Consider the following 23,519-nt stretch of genomic DNA (forward strand, 5'->3'; position numbering starts at 1 on the left):
TATTCTGAGAGCAGGGAGGTGAGACTGATAACTTTCAGAGCCTGATCCTAGCTGATACAAAACTTTCCTGCGTTCCTTGCCTCTTTGGGCAAGTTCACTAGATTTTCCTGCCTTGATTCCTCTTGGCTAAAACAAAGATGATCAAGCTCTCAAGTTCACCTCTTTCCCCACAAATCGTCTTAGAAACAGCAGTCCGTTTTACCTGGGAGCTATGGAGGTGCAAGCAGATTAATCAATTGTCCTGAAGGATCGCCCTGACAGAATGGCTGTCAGTAAAAGGATTAGCATTCAAACAGTTAGCAGCTGTCAGACTTTGTTTAAAAGACTAAGGAAGCCAAATGTCAATGTATCCAATAGGTGCAGTTGTTAAAACAGACCTATTATTCTAGTGTTTTCATCAGCTGTGCAGCAAATGGCTACTGTCTTCCTTGCTCAGTTATCCATAGTCTTCTTTTGGGATTCCCTACTGCTTACTCTAAACCAACCTATCCCCCAACTTGTTCAATTTAACATTGTGTGCATCTTTGTCGTATTGTTTAAATTCTTTTTACCCTGCTCCAGCTCAGGGAACCATGAGATCACAATTCAGCTCTTGTATTGTTTTATTTTTATTTTTATTTTTATTTTTATTTTTATTTTTATTTTTATTTTTATTTTTATTTTTATTTTTATTTTTTCTTCCTTCGTCCCTCTTTACAAGCAAACTCTTCATAGAGGGCAGGCTTCATAGTCTGTCTGCCCCGGGAGCCTACACCCTGCCAGCCCCAGGAGCACTCCGTTTCTTTCTCTAGAGCAGCGAGAACAAGGCAGGGGCATGGGTGAGGGTCCAGGAACAGACAGAACAGTTTGCAGAGGGTTGGAGGGACAAAAAGGTCTATAATCAGCAGAGCAGCCTCTTAACACCTGAAACAACCCCCTTGGGCATTAAGTCATGTCGCCTTTGCTGCTGAGACCCTCAAAACACAAAGGAATGCCTTTAAATATACGTATAAAAAAATAAAAGTAGCTTGAGTGGTTGATGAAAAAGAAGAGCACTGAGCAGCTCTTGTTTGCCAAGCAACTCCTGCAAAATTACTGGTTGCTGGCATTAGTTGTGACCTTTTGTGCATGTGCTGCTCCCGTTGCATAACCATACGCCGTACCCAGGTAAGCTTCGTGTCAATGTTCACCTCCACACTTGTATTTTTAGTGCACGGCCACCCAAAACGTGCAACTCATCTTTTCCTCTGTGTCATCATAGATTGCTTTCCACTGCCTATACTCTCAACCTTTGATCACCTCTCTCTCTTCCTATTTAATAATGTTAGTGCCTTTTATCATCGCAAAAGACACCAATAAAATTACCTTTACCCTTCCTGACAAGATAATCTCAAGCGAAGTTAGCAGAAAGATAAGGTGCTCACCTTACACTTATTACATTACAGCAGCAGTATAAAATGAGTTGTGAAATCTGTTATCTTCTAACTTTTGTTAAATGTTTTCATGTGCTTTAATCACAACTCATAATTGAAAACCAATTTTTTCACTGACCTTAAAGAGGCCCTTATCAGAGCTGAGAATGGAGGAATTTCCTGCTTTCTACTTTGTTTTTTTCCATACTCGGACTGCCTGCGGTAAAACCTGAAGGTTGGTGATTTGTAATATTGTGATTTCAAGAGCACCTGAATGAATGTACTGCAGTGCAGGCCACCTGCTGCCCCGGATGCTTCCCTTGCTAGGTAGGGGCACCTACGTTACAGGGGTATTGGTCTGAGACAGAGGTGGGGCTCAGAAAAGGAAATAAATTTGTAACAATAAACCCCATACATTCTACTGCCTTTGCATAAGCTGTAAGTCAGGAAAGCTCTTAGGCACATCTTTAGGAATGCCCAGTTCTGCTCTGAAGAGGGTTCTATGTAAGCAAGTGATTTCTGGATTGAGACCTCCACAACTGTACACAGTAAAAAGGAAAGTCTTTGCTGCTAAATCTGATGTCTGCTTGACGATCACCACCTGACGGTACATTTTATCGCACAAATATCACAATAAATATTAAGTACCCGTCCAAAAGCATACCAGCTAGTGAAACTTGAAGCTAAATCAGGCCTACACTGATGTTTGCAAGATATATTTAGTAGACATTTCAGAGACATGGCAGACCCCAGACCAAGAGCGATGGCAGAAAAGGCCCCTGTCTGGTGAACAAGTGCTCCCAAGGAAGGGTGGATGAAGACTCTCGCTGCAGCCTGCCAGCTGGACATACAAAGACCACCATTTGTCCATCTGCTCCACCTGTTTTCAAATGTGTTGTCCATGCTTTTGGCACATGGATCTGCTCTTCGTGCGACAGATCTCACTCACCAAGACATCACCTTTACAGAGCCGCTACAGAAAACATTTTCCCGCAGGGTTCATTTGCTCTAGTAATTAAAATCTTTTCCACAGCAATTGACAAAGATACCTTACCAACTCAAAATATTTTATTTTCCAGTTTTGAAGCTTCTTCGACTCACAGCCAACCATTCCCAGTGCTGTTATGAAATTAAGTCTGTAAGAGCAACATTACAAACATATCTGCAGCCTAGAATACACTGATATAAGGCAAGATTAGGAATATGCTAATAGCCATAATGTTAAATTACATTAAGAAGATTTCTCATGTTAAGAAGATATTAGTTGATCCCAGTTAATTCTCCTGTCACACTCTAGAGCAGAGTGAAAAATTATCACCTAAATTATTTTTCAAAGAAAAATGCAGATTCACTCACATTAATGGAGTTCAGAAATCTGTATTAACTTCTCTGATTGTCTGCTTAGTAAAAAGCTAGGTATAAAAATTGTTACAACCACTTCAAACCAAAAATAATTCAATTTTTTATAGTACAATGGAATCCTATTGTTAAAGAAAATAATATTTTTTACCTCAATCAGTAAGAAAATATTTTGTTTAATTCAACCCCCTTTTCTCCTCCCAGCTTGTTGACTAGACGAGGTTTTCAGAATATTTCATTTTCCACAGCCAACTCCCAAACTGAAAGTATTTCTGGAATTCCTTATAAAATACAAATAAAGCCCCACTATCTGCCTAGCTTCGCTCTGATGTAATGTTGTATTTGATACCTTATAGGTAAAGGACGTTATTAACATCTTTTCCAACATGAAGCATTTTCCCAGTCTACCATTCTTGCTATACAGATGAAGCATTTACTTCTCGGGGTCAGATTAGATGAGGAGAGACAAGTGCTAGCATATGGTGCTGCACCTCCTTTCCCAATAAACAGCATATCCAAATGCTTACTAAACATGGTATCATATTATAAATTACAGTGAGCTAAACCAAAGCAATTGGGTTCATCCAAGAACATCAGGATCGTTTGGAAAAAATAAAACTAAAACCTGTTTTCAGCAGAATGGAGCAATGGGTGTGAATTCAAAAAATCTAGTAGTACTTTAAGTCTAACTGAACACCTGGGCAGGTCAGATTTAGGGTGAAGATGTTGGGGAAATAATGTTTTGAAAGAGAGTCCTGTCAACAGTGTTCATCCCCACAGGCACATTGAATGCAAGGATCCTGAGTATCATAGTTCCCATTTTCCACACAGAGAACCAAAGTACAACGTAACATCCCAGAGCAGTTGCAGAACGCATCTCAGACCGGCTCCTACTTTCTTTTTCCAGACCAGTGACAGAGATCTCCCTTCTCTAAGAGGAGCATCAGCTAATGACATATTTAAAAACAGCAACTGTGTATTTACCAAGTTAGGAGGTGAATTTACAGGGAATGTAAAAAGTCTTCCCATAAATAAAAATTTCCATTTATGTAGTGGAGAGCTCAGGGAGGTTTTGGGATTTAAGAACAAATTTGCAAATGTATTTACTGATCAGAATTAGCTACGGTGACCTTGTGACAGAGTGAGAGCTGATAAATTTTAATGGAGGAAGGATAGGAAAATGTGGTTTGGGACATATGACAGCAATCCAGGCTACCTGAAAGAGGATTAAAAGAATTCAAAATAGATGATACAAGAATGGCTCTGGGTTAACTCTAAATCACAGCAATTCTAATAGATAAAAAAAAAAATAAAAATCACATTATGAGACAGTTTGGCTACCATCCAGTACTCAATCACAGAATAAAAGAACATGGTGTGAAAACATTCACACCATGTATGTATCACTGGAGAATAAATAGGGTTATCATTCCACTCATTGGTCCTTTCAGTGTAGCACACATGCATTTATGTCAGAAGTTGTTCTGACATGGACAGTGGCTATTTGTTGTGAAAGAAGCTCCTGAAGCTGAGCTTCCAGCTCCTGCAGAACAGGAGCACTGGGGGCTTCTAAAAGCCTGGCAATCCATCTTCACTAACTGCACCATTCAGGATAATCTTAGGAGTCTGCTTGCTGTCCCCATCTTCTTCACAGGCACACTCTGGAGGCTCTAGTTCATCGTATCTTCTCCGATAGACCACCCTTGACATTAGGGTTATCAGAAACATTTCCATGACGAGGAGCTGGTGGGTTATATCTGAAGAAAAAAAGAAAAAAGACCATCGGACAAGAAATAAATACCTATCTTATTCACCACGGTCTGTGCAAAAGGAACAAATGTAACCATTCTGCCTCCATAACAGATTGTCTCTCACACTGGGCAATAAAATCAGTTACAGAGTTACAGTACTGCCCATCAATAAGCACGCAGCTAATTAGGCATCCAAAACCCAAGAGATTTAACAGTGATCATGCATGTTGATTTCTTTTTCTTCAATTTCTGATCCCAACTAATGTTTTTCTCTGCAACTACGATGGCTATAAAAGTTGTCATTGTTTTTTAAATAAAAGCTGAGATTCTCCAAAAGCTACGTAATCCCAGGAAACACATATTTTGGGAAAACATCAGATATTGCAGTTAGCAACACTGTACTGACACCTTTATAAGTCAATGAAGAGCGTCCTTCCTGACAGAACTTACATGCTCCTCTTGCTGAAGAGGAGAGTGGTGGAGCACAGGGGATAATTCTTTGCATGGCCAAGATGTTGATAATAGCTGCTTGCAGGTGGTTCAGAATCAGGACAAACTGTGCCAGAAAGAGAAAGCAGATGCCTTAGCTACCAGGAAAAGGATTATTGTTCACACAAAGATTTTGCTTTCATCATAGACCCTCTTTCACCTCATTCCTCCTTTCTTGCCCTCCCTCTCCTCCATCTACCACCAGGCCACTTGCCATTCTGCAAAATTCATCTGTAGGTCAGGAAGATATTGCTCTGAATGTGGGCATTAAATTAAACCTCTGTTCTAAAAGTGTTTTCTCAACCCTTTATTTGGGAGAGAGCTCCCAGCTGGGATTTTAAGCAATACTGAGCTCTGAGTAGTAAGCAACAATGTCTTAAAAGCTTCCTGTTAATCTAACTATGAGCTATGCTGTCCCTTAGTGGGAGGAAGCATTCAAAGAATGTTTTTTTGGGGTTGTCTCATCTTTTTGCTGCAACAGGGAGGTGCGGTGCTCCCCAAAACATACACAAGTGCCTTCTTTGCCAAAGGGGCTGGAGGATCCTGCAGCTTGGGTTCAGCAATAACCACACATCACAGTGCCTGCTATTCACTGAGCTAGGCCTTCGGTGTCTCAGAGATATCAGAGTGTCTCTCTGGTGCAACTGCCCGAGTATAAACCCTCACCTGCACAGAGTTTGCCACCTTAAACCCGGATTCACCTTGATGCAGCTTTGCATGTTCGACTATCCTGCTGATTGCTTTTATAAGGGTTTAATGATCTACTTATCAGAGCTCTTAGTGCAGCAGCTGTGCTCTGTGTCCTGTACTAGAAGACACTGTACTACCGTTCTATAGTACCCTCTTCTCTCTTCTGGGTGACGTGGGAGAGGGTGGCCTTGTCCCTGTCCCACAGCCTATCTGGGTCTGCTCCTTACTATGTAATGAGTCCCAGCCAGTATTTTCGTTATTATCTAACTCCGTAGTGAAGAATGGCCAAGAAAAATATTGTCAAAGCAGCACATTATGACATGCCGAAACAGTTCAAACAAAAGCCACCCACACAATGCTCCACATCCTCTCCTCGTTTCTAAAAGTACACACTAGCTTTTTAACATTGTGTTTCAGGATACGGCATCGAAAAAGCTTCCTTCAAGGTGCTGTTTTGATTTCAGCTGCCCAGAGATGAATGGATTTCACAAAGCTCTCATATCTCCAGCATTCCTGAAAGACTAGAGGTAAATTGGCTCAAACTGAAACTGAACAGCAGCCAAGGAAAGTGCTTCAAGGGGATGCAGCAGCATTTAATGGAAAAAAAAAAACTATAATCTTTAAGCAAAGGGTCAAGAAACAGAGAGATGGTGTTGCATCAACAGCAAGAGAAATTCTTACCAGAAATATTAAAATTCTCACCTGATAAAGAGCAAATTTAGGGATGATCTTCTTACAGTTAAGGAGAACCCTGACTTGTTGAAACATGATTCCAACTGGCCACAGAGCAATAATGGTAAGGACAGCAACGAAGCAGCTAATCCATATCGCAGCTCCTTTAGGAGACAACTGAGAAGAAAATCAAACAAATGTACCAATAAAACTTTACAGTGCAGATGTTACTATTTCCAGGCAGAAGCTGCAAACTGGATGATGCAGGCAATAAAATGTTTGTTTCTATCTCCATGAAAGCTGATGCCAACAGCGGTCGCTGGGGCTTGCATGGGGAAGCTGCACAGCCCTGACTGGAGTGCTACCACCGTGGAGCTGTAATGGATGACAAAGCCCCTCCATCTGACCCCAGCAGCTCTTGGGGATGCTCAGCAAGCTCGTGAAAGTGTACTCAGCATGACATCTCAGAGGGGTCACTTATTTTACTACCATGAAATAACAACTGCAAAAATACTACTGCTACTCTGAATTATCCAGGAGGTGCAAAATTATTAGCAGGTACAGACCTCTCCATCAGCTTGCAGCTTACACAGTACAAAGCAGAAGTACAGTACATGCTTCAGGGCCTCAAAAGAACATGGCAAGGACACACTTGGAAACGCTCCCAAATTCCAGACTTTCGTTGTAGGCTAAGATACTAAAATCAAACCAAAAGCTGTGGACTTTGTGGACCATCTCTGTTTAAAACATTTACTTACATTAGAAAGGCTGTAATTGCCATTGGTCCAAAGCACTATTGACAGAAACATGAACACGGGTCGAAAGAAAGCAAACTGGAGGGTGCCCAGCTTTAGCCAAAAGAGGGTTTGCCTGGTAAAAGATAAAAATAAAATAAAAATCACATAGGCCAAAATCTTATTAGCAACCTTAATAACATTTTTGGATGCTGTTAAGCAGTGAAACTTCTCCACTCCTACTGCACATGGCTAAAATCTGGGGAGAAACAGCTTCAAGATTAAAAACTTTCCAAGAATTACCCAGAACAACAACAACAACAACATTCTGAACAACGCCACTTGCTCTTGCCTTGTTGCCTTGTTATTTCAGTTCTCTGTCAAAATTGGGCAGAGCAACCTTCAGCTGAAAGGCAAAGTACTAGAGAGCTTCGATCCCTGACACAGCCAGCCTGCCTTCAGCAGTGATGCTGTCAGACTCTACCTTCCTGCTCAGACAGGCCCGGTCTGCCAGTCCTGTGGCAGATCAAGACAAGGAATCATGCAGACCTCGGTGGAAGGACTAGCAATCTTTCAGTGCATCATGAATACTGCCATGTAAGCACTTGTTTTTTCTCCTCTGTACAGAAAGAGGAGAAAGGGGCTAACGTTCACTTGGCAAGCTGGCAAAAAGCCAGCAGCACAGCTCATGATTTCCCTACTACTGTCTCTCGGTATACAGCCCCTACACAATGACCTGGCCTGCCAATGCTAAAGGTCACCAGAAAAGGGGCAGATGCCCTTGCAAACTGAGGACATGCAAGCTGACACAAACTCTCCCCCAGTCTTCACAGGACAAGCTGCGGCAGCTACTGCTGCTCATGTTTTAGTCCACCGCTATGTACTTCCCACACTGTTAATGCTGTCTTCACTGTAGCGCCTTGGTCCCTTGAGACTGCCATCAGATGTGCCTCAGCAGACAACAGGCTGCCAGTTAGTGTGCTACGGGAAACAGACACGAACCAGGAATTGCATGAATTGCTCAATTAATAGAGCTAATAACCACAGAATTATGAAGAGCACAAACACATGCGGAAGGGCCTACCACTGGCTGGCCATTTAGTGCCTGTGCCTTTTCAAAGACCCGTTATTCCCGAAGGGCTTTGAAGAATAACATGACAAACAGTGCAGTCCCTGCAATGCCAGGAGTTGTTTTCCTTGAAAGCGCAGGTCTGCCATTTCTTTTTTTTTTACCATCAGACCTCTTCTGCCACATCTCTCTGCTGGACGGCTTGTTGCTTTGCCTTATCTGTCCTCTGTACCTTGTTAGCTTTCCCAGGACTACTCAGTAGTATATGACACACGGTCTGATTTTTTGGGTGGTCTTTTGGGGACCCAGGAGTTGGACTCGATGATCCTTGTGGGTCCCTTCCAACTCAGATATTCTCTGATTCTATGATTTCTTTTAAAGTAACGAATCCCTCCCTTGGAGTAACTCTGTCTCCCCAGAAGGTATCTATGGGACGAATATAAGACTGATCTTTCTCTGGCATAACTTACCCATTTTACATCATTGTATCACATCTATTTCTGGAGGTACATTTTATGTGTTTTTTTTTACTACATGTTCTTCTTGGTGTCCCCTCCATGTAAATGAATACTGTTATCCCATTAAAATAAATTCATGGTAATAAGAGTTAAAATTATAATACCAAATTAGGTAGTTTAAGGAAAAATTATTACAATAAAAACGAAGATTTTTTCAAATGTATACTGTTAGTTAAATTCTTCACATATTTTTCACTGCAGCTTATGCTCCATCAGTAAACCTCCCCTTCAGTCCCTTTCCCTCAGCACTGTTTCCTGCTCGTTCCAGGATCCCTCACAAACCACCGCACTGCTTTCTGTTTGCCACTTCCTTTTAACCAGACCAAAAAGTCCCTAAGATCCCTTCTGACATGAACGTCCAGACTCTCACAGAAACGTCTCCGTGTTGCACATTCAGCCGTTGAGATTTTGCTGTTAATGGGAGAAACGTTCTCATGCTCTGCGCCAGTAGGAAAGCCCTGGAACATACGAGGCTTTCGGGCTGTGGAGCAGCATGTAAATAGCAGGGTCTGAGCTCCTGCCAGAAGAGGAGCCCCACCAGGCAGGCTTTATGTTACACTCGGTGATTCCCGGAGGTGCAGCTCTCCATCCTTACCGCGCTTCTCGAAGGTGCCTTGCTATTTAGTTTGGCAGAAGAAAATATTTGGTTTTCCCTCACCAGACAACGGCATTTCACTGAGATCAAAGCTCTCCAGGAATTACATCTATTTTTGTTTAAAAAAGTATTTTAATCTGAAGTAGTTTTAAAGACCAAATCAGAAAGAAACATTTCAATTTATCAAAGCAAAAGAATTTTTCTTTCAAGACAGACTCAATTTGATGATTTTGTTTGTGGAAAATACCCAGTCTGGAGACTTTTGTTCCCTCCTGGAATGAAAAGAAACCAAAATCCCAATTATCGGGTTTTCTAGAGTGGAAATTCCTCCTCCCACATACAACTGCTTACAGTACAAATGGTTTCTTGGAAAAGAACGGGATTAGCAGGGCAGATACCACAGTGCTCAACACGACTGCAGAGTGGGAACACCGCACTGGGTTAAAGTGAGTTATGTTGTGCTCTCGCCTCTCACGTGCAGCTCCGCGTTATAAAAATGAAACAAATTAGTGGCGGCGTACAGCCCCGAGTGACAGCGGCCGTTTAAGAGACAGCTTGAGAGTGGCTTTCGGGAAGCAGGGAGGCCCTTTGCTGTAAGCCTGGCTCGCCAAGCTGGCTGAATTCCAGCTGCGGTTTTCCAGCTGGGAAATCTTAAAGGGCAACTCACCTAGTGATGCGCACGCCGGGGAGGCAAAGGCAGCAGCAGCAGCAGGGCCCCGTGCTGACCTTGAAGCGACCATTTTCAAACCGCCTGAGGAACAGCTTTTGGCCCCCGCACTCTTTAATCATCATCATCAGGAACTTGTGGATAACTATGGCAAAAAATCTAGGAGAGGAAGAAAAAGCCAGCTTGAACGGACTTCCTGCTTGCCTCTCGCACATGCCTGCGCAGGCCAGTCCTGTCCGGGTTTTTTAAACTTTCTGTCCAGGTTGTTTAAAGTTCGTGATTTGCAATCAACAGAAAGTCTGGCGCTTGCTGTGAAAAACCTTCAGGTTTTCCCCAAGGCACGCTGGTGGCAGTCAGTATCACAGGCTTTTTAGCCCAAGTCATTGCAGCCGTATTTTTCTATCAGTTATCTAGTCCTGACTGGTGCAACCTTTTCAAAACAGGTCCTATTCCTCCTCTTAAAAAAACAATAACAATAAAACACACAAAAGAAAAAAAACAACAACACATGGCTAGGTTTATATATGCATTTAGCCAGCATCATGTGCTGCCCCAGTCAGGGTGCGGTTCCTCTGCAGCCGAAGCAGATCCACGCAGTGTCTGCTGCAGCCCCTCCTCTCCCTCCTTCACCAGCTGCACATTCTCAGCCCTTCCCAGGAACTACAGATTGTGCAGACACCCTGTCCTCCTGGCCCCACGCAGATTTAGGGAACCGATTCACTGAAATCCAGCCCCACCAAATAAGAGAGGTCCTCTCCAGCTGCACTGCCTCCTTGAAGGAGCTTGCTGACCAGCTGGAGAAGTGAGAGCAATGGAGCAAGGGAAGGGAGAGGAACCTGCAGCTTGGGCAAGGGAGGAGCGCGACTGAGATAGGCTCAACGTACCATAGGACTGGATCCTGAGAAGTTTCTTGTAGCCTGCACTACCTGCATAAACTGCAGCATGCTAGAAGTCCCACTGCTTTGCTTTCCATCTTTTTTACTGTGCTCTCTTAGCAGATGCACTGTGACACGGGGTGGGGCAATTCACAAGACTGTGATAGTGTCCCGCAGTGGGTTCCAAAACCATCCCGGCCCTCCTGGTGTGCCCGTGGCCACAGCGTGCCCCCACCAGGCTCTGCCTCGAGGGCTGCCCCATCACCTCCAGAAAGCAGGGACTGCGCTTCTTCACTCTTCTCTGTGCATGTCAGAGCTGCCATGTGTGCACAGAAAGTGCTTTTATCAGGACAAGTGCAGAACATTTTTACATTGATATACTCATTGGAGGTTCACTTGCCACCATTAATAATAGACCTATAGAGCTCATCATTAATGAAAGCACAGAGAAGGAGCCACAGGTCAGAATCTCATTCCACATGACACTCAGAGAGAGAAAAGAAAAGAGTGCTACTTCAAAGCTCCCGTCAGTCAAGGCGATCAATTACGTGCAAGTCACAGTTCTTTCATACTGACGTTCCCACACTAGGGGGCTGCAGCACTGGGAACTGCTTCAGCATTTTCCACCTCCCATGAAAGAGCTGCCAAGAGATTTCAACTCAAACCAAAAATTACTAAATTGTTAAATTTACAAAATGACTGTGTTTACCAAGCCTAGCAGATGTTTAAAGGGAAGAAATGCAGGGTTTGGGGCAACATCTAGAACAAGCAGAATACTCACACTGCTGCTGTGAAATCTGTAAACATTGTTGAGCGAGGAATCCACATGCCAATGCATGAGGTAGTAGCAATCACCTACAGAGAAAGGGAGGAGGGCTGTGTGAAGGGCAGAGATAAAGCAGGCTCATGCAGATTGTCAGGGAAATGCTAATTTCAACATTCAGGTTCATGTCTTTTCCATAATACTTACTGGAGCTGCAGCATTTATCCAAATTAAGATTGATCTTTTGGAGGAGGGGATTTTCCTGTAGATGTAGATCACTTCCTCTATAAATACCAGATCAGCAATTAGCGTCATCAGAGTCAAGATTGCAAAGAGAAATCTACCAGCTAGGTCAAGGCCTGCAGAAAGCGAAAAGAAAACAAACAAAAAATCTGATTCATGTCATCGGCACTCCAAACGTTTAATGTAAAAAGAGCATCTTGGAGAGAGGCATCTTAGTCCTGCTCCTGCAAAGCATTGCACTGAAGGGAGGGTGCAAAGAGGACGGAGCCAGGCTCTTCTCAGTGGTGCCCAGTGCCAGGACAAGAGGCAGCGGGCATGAACTGGAGCCCAGGAGGCTCCCTCTGAGCACCAGGCAGCACTTCTGTGCTGTGCGGGTGAGGAGCCCTGGCACAGGCTGCCCAGAGAGCTGTGGGGTCTCCTCCTTGGGGATCTTCAGAAGCCGCCTGGGCACGGCCCTGGGCAGCCTGCGCTGGGTGTCCCTGCTTGGGCAGGGCTTGGAGCAGGTGAGCCCAGAGGGCCCTGCCAGCCACAGCCACGCTGTGGTTCTGCGTGATTCATCCTTAGCTACACACAGGGACCACTGACTCCAGGGGGTGATTCAAGTACTTAAATTTAAGTTCATAAATAAATCTTCTCGGGATCCTCAGGCAGCATATGGGAGGAATATGCCTCCATGTTCCCGAAGCATTCCGCAAAAGTCCCCTTCAGAAAGGGAGGGATCTAGGACCAGCGAGCTCAGATGGCTATAAATAAACAGAAGACAGAAACCAGAGGATGTTCTGGGAGCTTTACCAAGCACACTACAAGCAACGGTGTATTTGCTTGGAGTTAGTTCTTTGCTGCCGTCGCAGGTTCAAAGACGTGCCTGTCCCTAACCCCCCAGGCGTGCAAACCTTCTCGGAGTCAGCGTGCGGGGCGTGCAAGCTCCTGATCTTTCACGCCTGATGCACACCGGGCGTGCAGGTCGGCATTCACCCCTGGCTGGGGTGAATTCTCTCCCCAGGAAGGCGCTTCCAGCGACGGAGGAAAGCACGGCGCTGAGGTCACGCTTCATTTCGGAACCGTTTGCGGCCGACCACCACCGGCAAGGCCCACGAAGAAACAAAGGCGTGCCGCCTTCCCGGCTCTTTGACCTCCCCAGCCCCACGGCCCGAAGTCAGGACCCCCCTTCCCTGCCTCTCCCCCTGCCCCCCATGCCCGAGGAGCCGCCGTGCTGGGCGCCCCGGCTCGGGGTGGGCGCCCCCCGGGGGTCGCCCCGCGCCCCCTGCCCGCCGCCGCCCCGCTCCCTCAGCCCCGGGGGCCCCGCGGCCCCTTCCCTGCCTCCCCGCCCGCCCCCTGCCTCCCTGCCCGGCACCCCCAGGCCACAAGGCGGCGGCGGGCAGCCCCCGGCACTCACTGCCCAGCAGCTCCCCGGCGAAGGGCGGCTCGCTGGCGCCGCAGGGCGGGGGGAGGGTCGCGTTCCCCTCGCCCTCCATGGCGCCGGGAGGGGGACGGGGACGGCGGGCGGGAGATGGCCGCGGGTGGGAGCCGGGCCCTGGCGAGCGGCGGCCGGGCAGGGCCGAGGGGCGGCTAATGATTAGCCCGGGCCGGCGGGCGGCCTCCGAGCCTGGCCCGGCCTCCGCGCTGCCTCACGGCGCCGGGCGGCCCCGGGCACGCGGTGCTTCCCCGCCGGGCACCCCTCCTTAGCGGGAAGGGCTTCCCCTGGAGGAGCCTCGGATCTTCTCCTCGATGAGCCCGGCTGCACGGAGATGAGGCCCGCACCACCTCGTGTGCCAGCAGACAAGAGGGCAGGGGTGCGCGGGGGGTTCTCTGCTCCCCGAGTTCGTTTCACCCGCTGGTAGGGTCCCTGTGGGATCTTCTCCGGGGTCGGTGCTGTGCGACGTCTTCAGGCTGTTCCCTGGGAAAAGGGAACGGGTGGTGGAGCCCGATGGCATTTGGTGACGCTGCCTCAAGGCCAGGCTGGATGGGGCTTTGGGCAACCTGGCCTGGTGCGGGTGTCCCTGCCCGTGGCAGGGGGATTGCAGCTCGCTGGTCTTTGAAGTCCGTGCCAGCCCAAAGCACCCCTGTCCTTCTGTGATACTACCGGGCTGGGGACGGTCAGAGGGAAAGGCGGCTGCAAGAAGCAGCGGGAGGGCTGGTGCAGCGCCGGGCGGCCAAGCAGCAGGTGACACTCAGTGCCAATAATAAATGCGAGGTGGTGTTCAGGGGAGGACGACAACTAGCTGCCTACACCGTGCTTAGCTATTGCCACTCAGGAGGAAGGTCTTGGAGCCGCTGTGGATAGTCCTCAGAAATGACAGCCGAGGAATCAGCGTGGTTGAAAACACAACGTTAGGAAGGAAACCCGGAGGTTTCACAGGAAGGACAGGTTGGACGCTGGGATGCAAGAAAAGGATCTGCTCAGTGGCTAAATGCCAGCAGGTACTAGATCCAGAAAAGGCAGAGCCCTTCCACTGTGGCAGACTGGGGAGCCAGACAGACGAGGCTACCGACAGCCTCTTCTGTTGCTGTCGGGGGGGTTGCCTTTAGGGCAGGACGATTTATTGCGAGTCCTCCCTACCATTGCTCTCATTTTCACTGCACTGAAACGTGCTTTGTAGTTTCACCAGGCGGGCTGCAGCAGCGGCTGACTGCTAGAGCGTGGTATCTGCGCAGCCTTCACAGGCTTTCCAGAGCGTCCCACACCACGAATATCTTCTGCCGTCCAGATGCTGAAAAGATGCAGGCAGCATTTGTGAAGCACAGTTCCAGCACATTCCCTGTTTAGAAGCCCGTTCACTCATCCTGAAGAGACAGTTGCTAGTGGAGGGAGAAATACCCATTAGTAACCCTTAATACGCCATACTTTTTCTCCCTAGTTTGCTTGATTTTTTTTTTTAATTTAAATGTTTGAAGCTGATCGCGTTCTGAAACGTGACTGGGAGCTCAAGTTAGCCTTTGCTGAGATGGGCTAGATGGCTGAAGGTCTTTGAAGGTTCTCCCTGAGCAGAGACAACAGGATTCCCATCTGCTGCTATTTTATTTGCCAGCTTCTCTCATTCCCTGAAAGCTAAAAATAACTATTCTTTTCCTGGGAATCCTTTTTTTGAGTGAGGCAGGTTTGTCAATGCTTTTGCTAAAGAAACTCGCACATGAAGTATGGGAGTGACAGAACTCATGGCTATTTTATCATATTTAGAAGAAACCCAGAGTCTGCTTTGACTTCACGGTTCCTTGAAGAATTCATATGGTAACAATTTTGGATTTGACTGTCATATTTTAGTCATTCAGCAACACCAGTTTGGATCAACTACTGCAGCGTACACTAAACGTGGCATTAGAGAATTTCCTCTCATGAACCTATAGGGATGTAACTGGTGTAAATATAAAGGTTAAGGATTAATTATCAACTGCTACTATAAGAGATCCAGCCTCCTCTCTTCTGCTGGAGTCTCTAACACAGGATAGAGTCTAAAAACCACATATCTTCTGTAATTTCTTCTTGTTAGAAACACCATTTGCCGTGTTTGGGTCAATCATCTCTTCTTCACATTCTGGGCTCTTTCTTAAGAGAAAGACTTGCCTGACAGACCTTAAATTTAATAAATCAGGCTGAAGAGCACACCATGATGCCTCAGCTCCCACAGCTGGAGGTCTGCTGCTCTGTGCATACTTCCTTAGCCCCAGCGCTTCATCAGTGCCCTCTCAGCACTGGCCTCTAAGACAAATGCTGGGCCTCGAGACCAATGCAAAACCCTTCAAATCCCCTCGAGCTGAGGTACATTTTGCTCCCGGCTCCACTATTCCCATTTTGTAGTTTAACCCTTTAGTTTAATACATGGCACTGGCCACCAAAAAAAAAAAAAAAGAAGAAAAAAACAAACAAAAAACGACTTTAATTTCAGCAGCAGAGGGGCATTTATAGATCAGTCACCTATCCGTTTAGATGCATCAAGAGATAAAAACCATCTGTGAATGCAGTTCCCCGTGTCTGTTTACTGGGGGCTTTCAAGTTCTCTGTGGCTCAGCGCCCTCCCAGGCACCATACTGCTCAGATTTCTTCCTTAAGGAACATGCCCCCTCGTTGCTACCAGCCTGCTCTTCTTTCAAAGGTCGGCCCAGATGTTTATCTTTCCTCCCTTTTGATGATGACTTTCGCTTTCACCTGCCTCACAGGAATAACAGCATTCTCTCCGCTCCCCTGAGCTGAGCACATCGTCGTGATCGCTGCCCTCCCAGTGCGCGGTCCCTATTGCCACCTGTGTTTCTCCCTGCCGGAGGCACGCTGGCCTGCAGAAGCTGACACGGCCCCTTTATTGCATGTTGGTGGGCCAAGCCCGTACACAGGTGTCCTGGCTCATGAATTGACCAGCAGGAGGTCCCGCATGCTCTCAAAGGGCAAGCTCCAGGCTCCGTCGCACAGGATGTGTAGGATAGGATAGGGGATTTTCGTAGTAATGAAATCTAGCAGATGTCATTGTCATCAGTGCAGTCAAAGACCTTTTCTGGGGGACAAATTATGTTCAGTTGAGTTCAAGCTAATAAGAAAAGTGTGCATTAGGAAAATAAATCATCAATTTTTAGTGCCATAGGACTGTGCATCAGATTTCTCCCAAGCTGGGATACCCAACCAGCCAAGAAAAGTCAGCTAAAATTTTCCAGCTTCCAAAAGCCTGGACAAAGTCTAGTAATGAAATTAAACCAAAAGTCTAGTAATGAAATTAAACCTGATTTCTCAGCTACAGCATGCTATGCAGTTGAACTTAAATGTAACTTACCCTTTTCCACTATAAAGCCATCGACTTTTCACCTCCTGCCAGTAATAAGTTGGCAATTTCAGAAGGGGTGGCTCATTAATGTGAGATAAGACCTACATCACCGTTAAATAAATTAATAACAGGATTTGCTTGTTATTTGGCTCCTGGCAGCAACTGTAAAAATCAAGAAGTACAGCGACTACAATGAAATAAATCGGGATAACAAAACAAAATTGTAATTTTCATGCCTATTCAGATGGACAGATTTCCACCAAAAAAAAAAAAAAGGTATCAGGCGTGCCAGAAGCTTTACATCTGTGCTTTTAATAGGAAAGCTTAGACAAAGACTTTTATTCTACGTCAGTACAGAAGTAGTGAAAGAGGAAAGAGAGGGGCTTTCATTAGACGTGAAGATAAACAAGAGTTTTATCTCACTTGCAAAATAGTAAATCGGTTTCTGGCAGTCAATGTAGGTGAGAAATATAAAGATGCGCAATCAAACCCTTATTTTTGTAATATGTTGCTACACTTTTTCCCAGATATAAGTAATTATTGCTGTGTCTTACCTTTTTAAAGTAACTTATGAGCCATTGGATGTGGTGGTAGAACAAGAGAAAGGAAATTCACAGCACTTCACAGTAGAACAAAGAGCTGAAAGAACCTTATAAAATTAGGACCCTAAATTGGTGGTGAGGGCGGGTAGCCAACAATCAGCATCCTGAGGTAGAATAGAGGCAGGAAGTGCATTTTCTCTGCCGTTGCTGTGATAAAGTACATATATTTGATTGCAGAGCTTTTCAGCACTGGGAGAAGTTTTTCTCCAAAGGAGTGTTGATGAGCAGTAAGACAAGTACGTCTTAAGGACCACGTAAGTGCCACTTTGTGAGCATCTCATATGTGTCCAAGGGCAGTGATGGGTAAAGACAAACCTCACGGACCTTCAGCATCAAAGAGAATAGACGAGGATTAAGAAGTCCTTTCACTAGGGTAAGTTTCTGTAGATTTTCTCCTTCCCAGTCTTGATTTATGATCCCCAAATTCTAGATGAGAGCTGACAAGAATTTTGACATTTTTTTTTTTATGTCAAAAATGTCAGATCGTCTGAACTGAAGCTTAGGAGGTGCAATTATTAAAAGATTTCTTGATGGGAAACTATTTTTTAACCTTGGATTATGTGGAAATATTTTGACTGGACGCTTCCTACATGAGCTGTTCTGTACCTGCTGTTCAAAAACAAATTTTGAAATCTCAAACATTTTGAAACCCCTTAAAATAAAAAAGTAAAAGTGATGGAAATCAAAGTGCAATGTTTCAAAATGCACACAAATTGGTTTATTTATTTCCTGTTTATTAAAGTTTCTGCTTTTCCACTTGATTTGGGACAGCAGACCTTAACAAAAGCTAAGGACCTCTTTATGGAACAGGTTGTGTAGCATCAACACAGCTAAGCTCAAGTTCATGTTTTACAGCTGCTTCCTGAAGGGGAAAGTAGGTGTCTTTTTGGAAGGCAGCAATGTTATTCCGACTGGAAGACGTCATCAGGCACGCTGCAGTTAATGACTAAGTCTGCTTTTACCGCAACAGTGAGGTGCTGGGCAAGATAGGTCATGCATTTCTTCCCACAGGTTGTAACATGACAGAAATGTTTTTTGCTCCTTCTGTATTGCTATTACTGGGAGGGAAAAAAAAAAAAAAGCAAAAAGCAAAAAAAAAAAAACAACAACCAGCAACCAAAGCATACACACACAACACCGAAACTGTAATATAATAATAAATGGAACAAGACAGAACAGCCTTTAAAACTACAGTTATGTTGAATTCTGTAACAAGCAGACCACACACCAGAAAACAAGGGGAGACAAATACACATGTATGAATGCAAAACGTTGTCAGCCGCTGCCAGTGAGACTGCCTGTGCCAATAGCCTAAACACAAGCAAGAGCCTGGACAGTGTACGTACAAAACCAATGCTACATCCTGAAGCTCTGGTTTTTACCTTTATATAAGCACAGCCTGTGAAATTCCGAAGCTCGGTTTGTAAGTAATGTTACAAGTAAATGTTAGGGAAATTATGTTGAGTGTTTATAGTGTCTGTTTATTCCTCCTCCAGAACGAAGAACCTTGTTGGTTTCCAAGTAGTGTTGGAGATGAGCTCATAAGTCAGAAGAAAAATGCTGTTTTCAGTTCGATGTTTTTGAAAGCTACCTCAATTTTACAACTGTCCCTACAAGCAAGGGAAGTCCGTGGTTTTAAAAGCGTTGGAAACACACGGGCAATGTCTGAGTTTGCACTGAACTGTGAAGGTAAAAGGAGAGCACAGACATGAAGTGTTTGGACCATGCTCTCAGACACATGGTCTGAGTTTTTGGGTGGTCCTTTGGGGACCCAGGAGTTGGGCTCGATGATGCTTGTGGGTCCCTTCCAACTCGGGATATTCTATGATACTGTGTTTCAAATGGCATTCAGTTCTGAATTTTTGTCTTGCAGTTCATACACAAACTGAGCCAACAGGAGCAGCAGGGGAGATTTTGGTAGAGATGCAAGACTGTCTGGAACATGGCTTGTCTGGAAAGGAAAAGTAAAACCAGTCAAATAAACATTAGGCACACATTTGTAATAGTTGAAAGATTTACTGTCTCCAGATGAGAACTGGAACTTAGGCTTCAGTTAAAAAACAAAACTCAACGGGAACAACTGGATGGCTTGAGAAATCATGAAATAATTCAGAGATCTTGGAAAACTAGAAAAAAACTATGAAATTGTTAGTAAGCATGGGGTGAGAGGCTGTGTAGATGTCTGTAGCACAGCCCTCTTTCTTCTGTGTGCAAACGGTGTCTGCACCTCTGGTCTCTGTGTGCTGGACAAATGCCCAGGGACATCTCCTGTCTTGAGGACAGACGGTCCATCCTCTCCAGGACCTTGCCAATTCTTTGTGTTTCTACAGAACAGAAAACACACCCAAAACACCAACTTGGAAAAGACCCTGTAGCTTTCTCCAGTGTACCACTACAAATTTTTACAATGTGCAATGAGTTGTTGCAGCACGTGAGGGGTTTCAGCGTCTGGACTCGGTGCATAGGAGAAAGCTGCAAGGCCCTTCACAAGGGGATGGCCAATTTTTGTGTTTTCCAGTGTATGACAGGAAAATATTCACATCTTATTGGTATTGCCTTGATAATGAATAACCTGTACTGTTCTTGTTTGTCGGTTGGTTTGTTTAATGATGTTTTTCTCTTAAACATCCTTTGCATTAATGGGCTTGCACGCATACACACACACACACACACACAAAGAGCTGTAAATAAAAACCTCAGCTGAGATCTCCCCTACATACAAAACAGGAGAGCTGCCACTGTGTTGAGCACTACAAGTTGTCCTTAGGAACAACAGGTTAGACTGTAAATCCTTGCAGGCAGGAAATAAGTCCAAGTGTTTTGTTGCCATTGCATCTGCATTTAGACATAAATATGGGTCTCGTGAATACAGTGAAGGAGATTCTGCGGTAACTGTGGTGTCTTTTTGGTTTTGGCAAGGACTTCTTCCACCCTATTGTAGAAGTCAAACAACCAGTCTAAGTCTCAGTCTGTGTGGTGGCAAAACTGTGCCTACCTAAAGAGCAGAGCAGTGAGATGAGGAAACCTCTCAGCTGATGTTTGCAGTGCTTTGCAAAAGGACAGGAAACATTAAAATACTTCGTGATCGCCAAACTAGCGGGCAGGTGAATTCCTTTGACACTGTTGATACTTGTAAATTTGCTGTCTTTCAATAATTCTTTAAAAAGCAGTCACCAAATTCAAATATTTAGATTTGTTAGGCAGATTGTTATGATTTATTCCAAAGTACAGGGTTAAAGGCCTCACTTACAGAGGGAGGGAGACACTGCATATGTGCATTATCTGGTATTTATAGTAGACAAAAATGGGTTCAGATCAGCTCATTTCTTTAACATAATGAACCTCAGTGACTGTGTATCGTAGCGGCTGTCAGGGGTTACAGCAAGAAACCTGTGACTGTCCAAAGAGCAAAATGGAGTCTGAAGTAATACAAAAAGTCATCATCAAATAACTGAAAGAACAGATTGATTCATGCCAGCCTTAAAAGAAATTGCACAGTTGTAGTGGGCATATATAAATATGTAGAGAGAGAAGTTTCAGTTTCTGTGTGCTTCTGTCCTCTCAAACCTTTACCTGAAATCTAATAACCATCTTTTCATTCCTGATGCTTTAAACAAATATGCTACAAAAATGCCACCTTCTAATGCAGTTCTGCCTAAGCAGCACTGACTTCTCCTGACTTAACTCATGATTCACGGGTACAGAAGATGATGCATTAAGGAAATTAGAGAAGACTGCTAGAAATGAAAAACTATTTGAAGTAGAATATCTGTAATGATTATTGTCCTCTAATATCTACATATCTGGATTTTGTCTGAAGGCAGGTTTCTTCCACTCCTTGTACACTTTCATGCCACTTAGTTCAAAATGTCCATTTTTCATCCCCTTTCATTCTGAATACATGCAGACACACACCGTAGTCATCCCGACTTGAGACTAAGGCTCCTGAGTGATTGTGAATAAAGGCTCCAATTTGCAGAGCCGAGTGGGACTTTCAGGACACCATAACTCGCTTAATGCAGAAGGGCTTCCAACACCTGTCCAGCTACGCGAAACTTGGGGAGTCTTTCCATAAGGAAGGAGAAGCAGTATCTGCCAGTAGGCAGCTTGGGAGTTCATGGTTAAATCTTTCCAGTTATGACAGAAATTCACGCTCTAAATGTCAGAGTTTTGGTACTCCTGCGTTTCCAGAAGTTCCGCATCTGACCTGGTGGGGAAAAAAAATAACAATAAATGGCAGATGTCTCATTGAAGTGGCATCAGCTGGCCGAGGGCAAGCTCCTAACCTGCGAGGAGGACATCACCCCCACATGGCGCAGCACCCCCCGAGATGGTTACTCACCTCGGTACGGGTGGGACAGGAAGGCTGAAGCCAAGGAGCAGGAGGAGAGATGCCTGCCGTGCTCCCAGCAAGGGCTGGGACCTCGGGGCTGCAGGACTTGCATGGGGCTCGGGGCCAGCAGCCAGCAGCTGAGGGGCGGTGGAAGACCGGTCACATCCCTCCAAAGTCTCCCTGCTTTCAGGCTACTCTGCAGTTAGCAAGCTGATTTCCGTGGCATTCTGCTTGACTGAGGATAGCTGCTGCAGCAGATCCCAGATGCCCAGCTTGTTTTCATATCGGCAAAGCCATTTTTAATGCCTTTCCCAAGGCGTTATTCTCTGTTTCTCCCAGACAAACCTGTCGATGTAAATGCACACACCCTAGCAAGGTGAATTTCATCAACATCTGTTTCAGGAAGGAGGGCGATGCTCTAGAGCATCTAGAAATAGCACTGCTTAATGCTTCGATTTTGTTTCTTGAACCATTTTCAAGACAGCTGTTACATATCCCTCTTGCCTTTCATCATCTCACTTCAGGACATGCAATAAATATATTCCAACGTTGCTACCAGAATTCCTGAGGGGGAAAAATCATTATGAAAAGATCACTAAAAAAAATGATACAAAGGAAAGAGGAAGAAAGCCAGATGTTTTGCATGCTAGTGAGGCAAGGTTTGTAGGGAAAGATAATGGGTGTTATTCGCCCAACTGAGGAAGCTAGGAAAAAATACAGGAAAGCTTTCAAATGTGAGAAACCTTCAGATCAGCGACAGCAGTGTGCTGGTGACATTTTAATAGATATATTTGCTTCCACAGGAAAATTTATGGCTCAAACACAGCAACCTTAGGCAGCTGTTTAACTGCAGGTAGGCTTAAAAGGCAGAAGTATTTATAACACTCTACGAGCTGGCCACTAGAGAAACCTTTTCTTACGTCTTTCTCTTGAGTTTGATGAATTCTAAATATTTTCAGACACTGCTTACATTCCCAGTGGCCTCCTTCTGTCATACCTCCACTTGCCTCTTGTATTATCTCCTCCTGCCACCCATTTCCTCTTTCCTAGCATTTGACTAGCTGACTAGCACCTTCACAGAGCAACTATCGCAGCTCCCCCAGCATCTCTGTCAACCTTGCTGACAGCCGAATAATGTGGTATCTGTCCTGTTTCAGAAACATCATTCCCACATAATAATTTTCAGAGAATAATTTATCTCATGCCCTTTGTTTCTTTCCTCTGTCCCCCCATTCTACATCATCAGCTTCCAGATCCTCCAGTCTTTACTCCCCAGCAGTTCATTCTGACTTTGTAAGCAGAAGCTGAATGAGTTCCACCCGAATGCTGAGCTGTGTATTTTGGAGGGGGGAGATGTTCAAGTCCCCCAACAGAAAATGGTTATCTTGTCTGACTGACAGGTAATACTTAGGGTCGGATTTCTGCAGGGCAGACATAATTGCATGGTCTGAAAATAATTTATATAAACATTTGACAACATTTGCATGGTATTTACTATGGCTGAGAACATTAGTGTCAATAAAACTAATTCAGTGACATTGTTCTCTCTCTCAGGAAAGTATGGAAACTTCATAACACTTGGTTTTGATTTTTTTTTGTCTAATTTTCTGCAAGAATCTCAGATTTTCCTCAAAATAAATTTCCACTTTAAAAACATTTTTATGAGTTAAAAATATTGCAAATGTAATCTATACACTAAAGACCAAAAAAAAAAAAAGAATAAAATAAAACACATATATGTCTTTTAAACTCATAATTCTGTGAACCAGTCTTGTAACAGCTTAACATTGAATACTGAAGAAAATATATTCAAATCAAAACTATGCTTTTAATGATTCTTGGGAAAATTTTTCCGACATTTGACAAACCTGTTCCCTTTTTAAAAGTCAGGTATAATACCTCTGGTGTTTAAAAATAGACATAAAGCACGGCATTGTTACATACTCAGTACAGTTCCCAAACGCATTAATGTGCTTCTGGTTCCTGCAGCGCTGGAAGAAGGGGTGTCTCCTCGCTGTTA

At 44.7% G+C, this 23,519-nt stretch overlaps 1 protein-coding gene across 3 annotated transcripts; it reads right to left on the reverse strand.

Annotated features, from left to right (window-relative positions):
- Positions 1 to 2,440: 2,440 nt before the first annotated feature.
- LOC310893929 (organic solute transporter subunit alpha-like) lies at positions 2,441 to 13,443 on the reverse strand. 3 transcript variants are annotated; one of them, XM_083823473.1, is made up of 8 exons: positions 13,213 to 13,443; positions 11,781 to 11,932; positions 11,592 to 11,665; positions 9,936 to 10,094; positions 7,111 to 7,222; positions 6,383 to 6,529; positions 4,952 to 5,057; positions 2,441 to 4,507 (listed from the first exon to the last, which is right to left on the reverse strand). In XM_083823473.1, exons 1-8 carry the CDS (start codon positions 13,289 to 13,291, stop codon positions 4,320 to 4,322), a joined length of 1,017 nt encoding a protein of 338 aa, XP_083679599.1. In that variant the 5' UTR covers positions 13,292 to 13,443; the 3' UTR covers positions 2,441 to 4,319. The 3 variants fall into 3 exon arrangements, with proteins under 3 accessions (XP_083679599.1, XP_083679600.1, XP_083679601.1); XM_083823474.1 differs by lacking the exon at positions 13,213 to 13,443 and adding an exon at positions 12,710 to 13,062; XM_083823475.1 differs by lacking the exon at positions 13,213 to 13,443 and adding an exon at positions 12,609 to 13,062.
- Positions 13,444 to 23,519: the final 10,076 nt, after the last annotated feature.

This window comes from Anser anser, assembly GCF_964211835.1.
Source record: "Anser anser genome assembly, chromosome: 1".
Classification (NCBI taxonomy): Eukaryota; Metazoa; Chordata; class Aves; order Anseriformes; family Anatidae; genus Anser; species Anser anser.

Bases quoted from the DNA above. Each gene is read 5' to 3' on its own strand.
- LOC310893929 (XM_083823473.1), bottom strand. From the start codon at position 13,291: ATGGAGGGCGAGGGGAACGCGACCCTCCCCCCGCCCTGCGGCGCCAGC. The intron at 11,933-13,212 runs GTGAGTGCCGGG...CGCTTTCTGCAG, and splicing joins CGCCGGGGAGCTGCTGGGCA to GCCTTGACCTAGCTGGTAGA. The intron at 4,508-4,951 runs GTAAGTTCTGTC...TTTTTTCTTCAG, and splicing joins CTCTTCAGCAAGAGGAGCAT to ATATAACCCACCAGCTCCTC.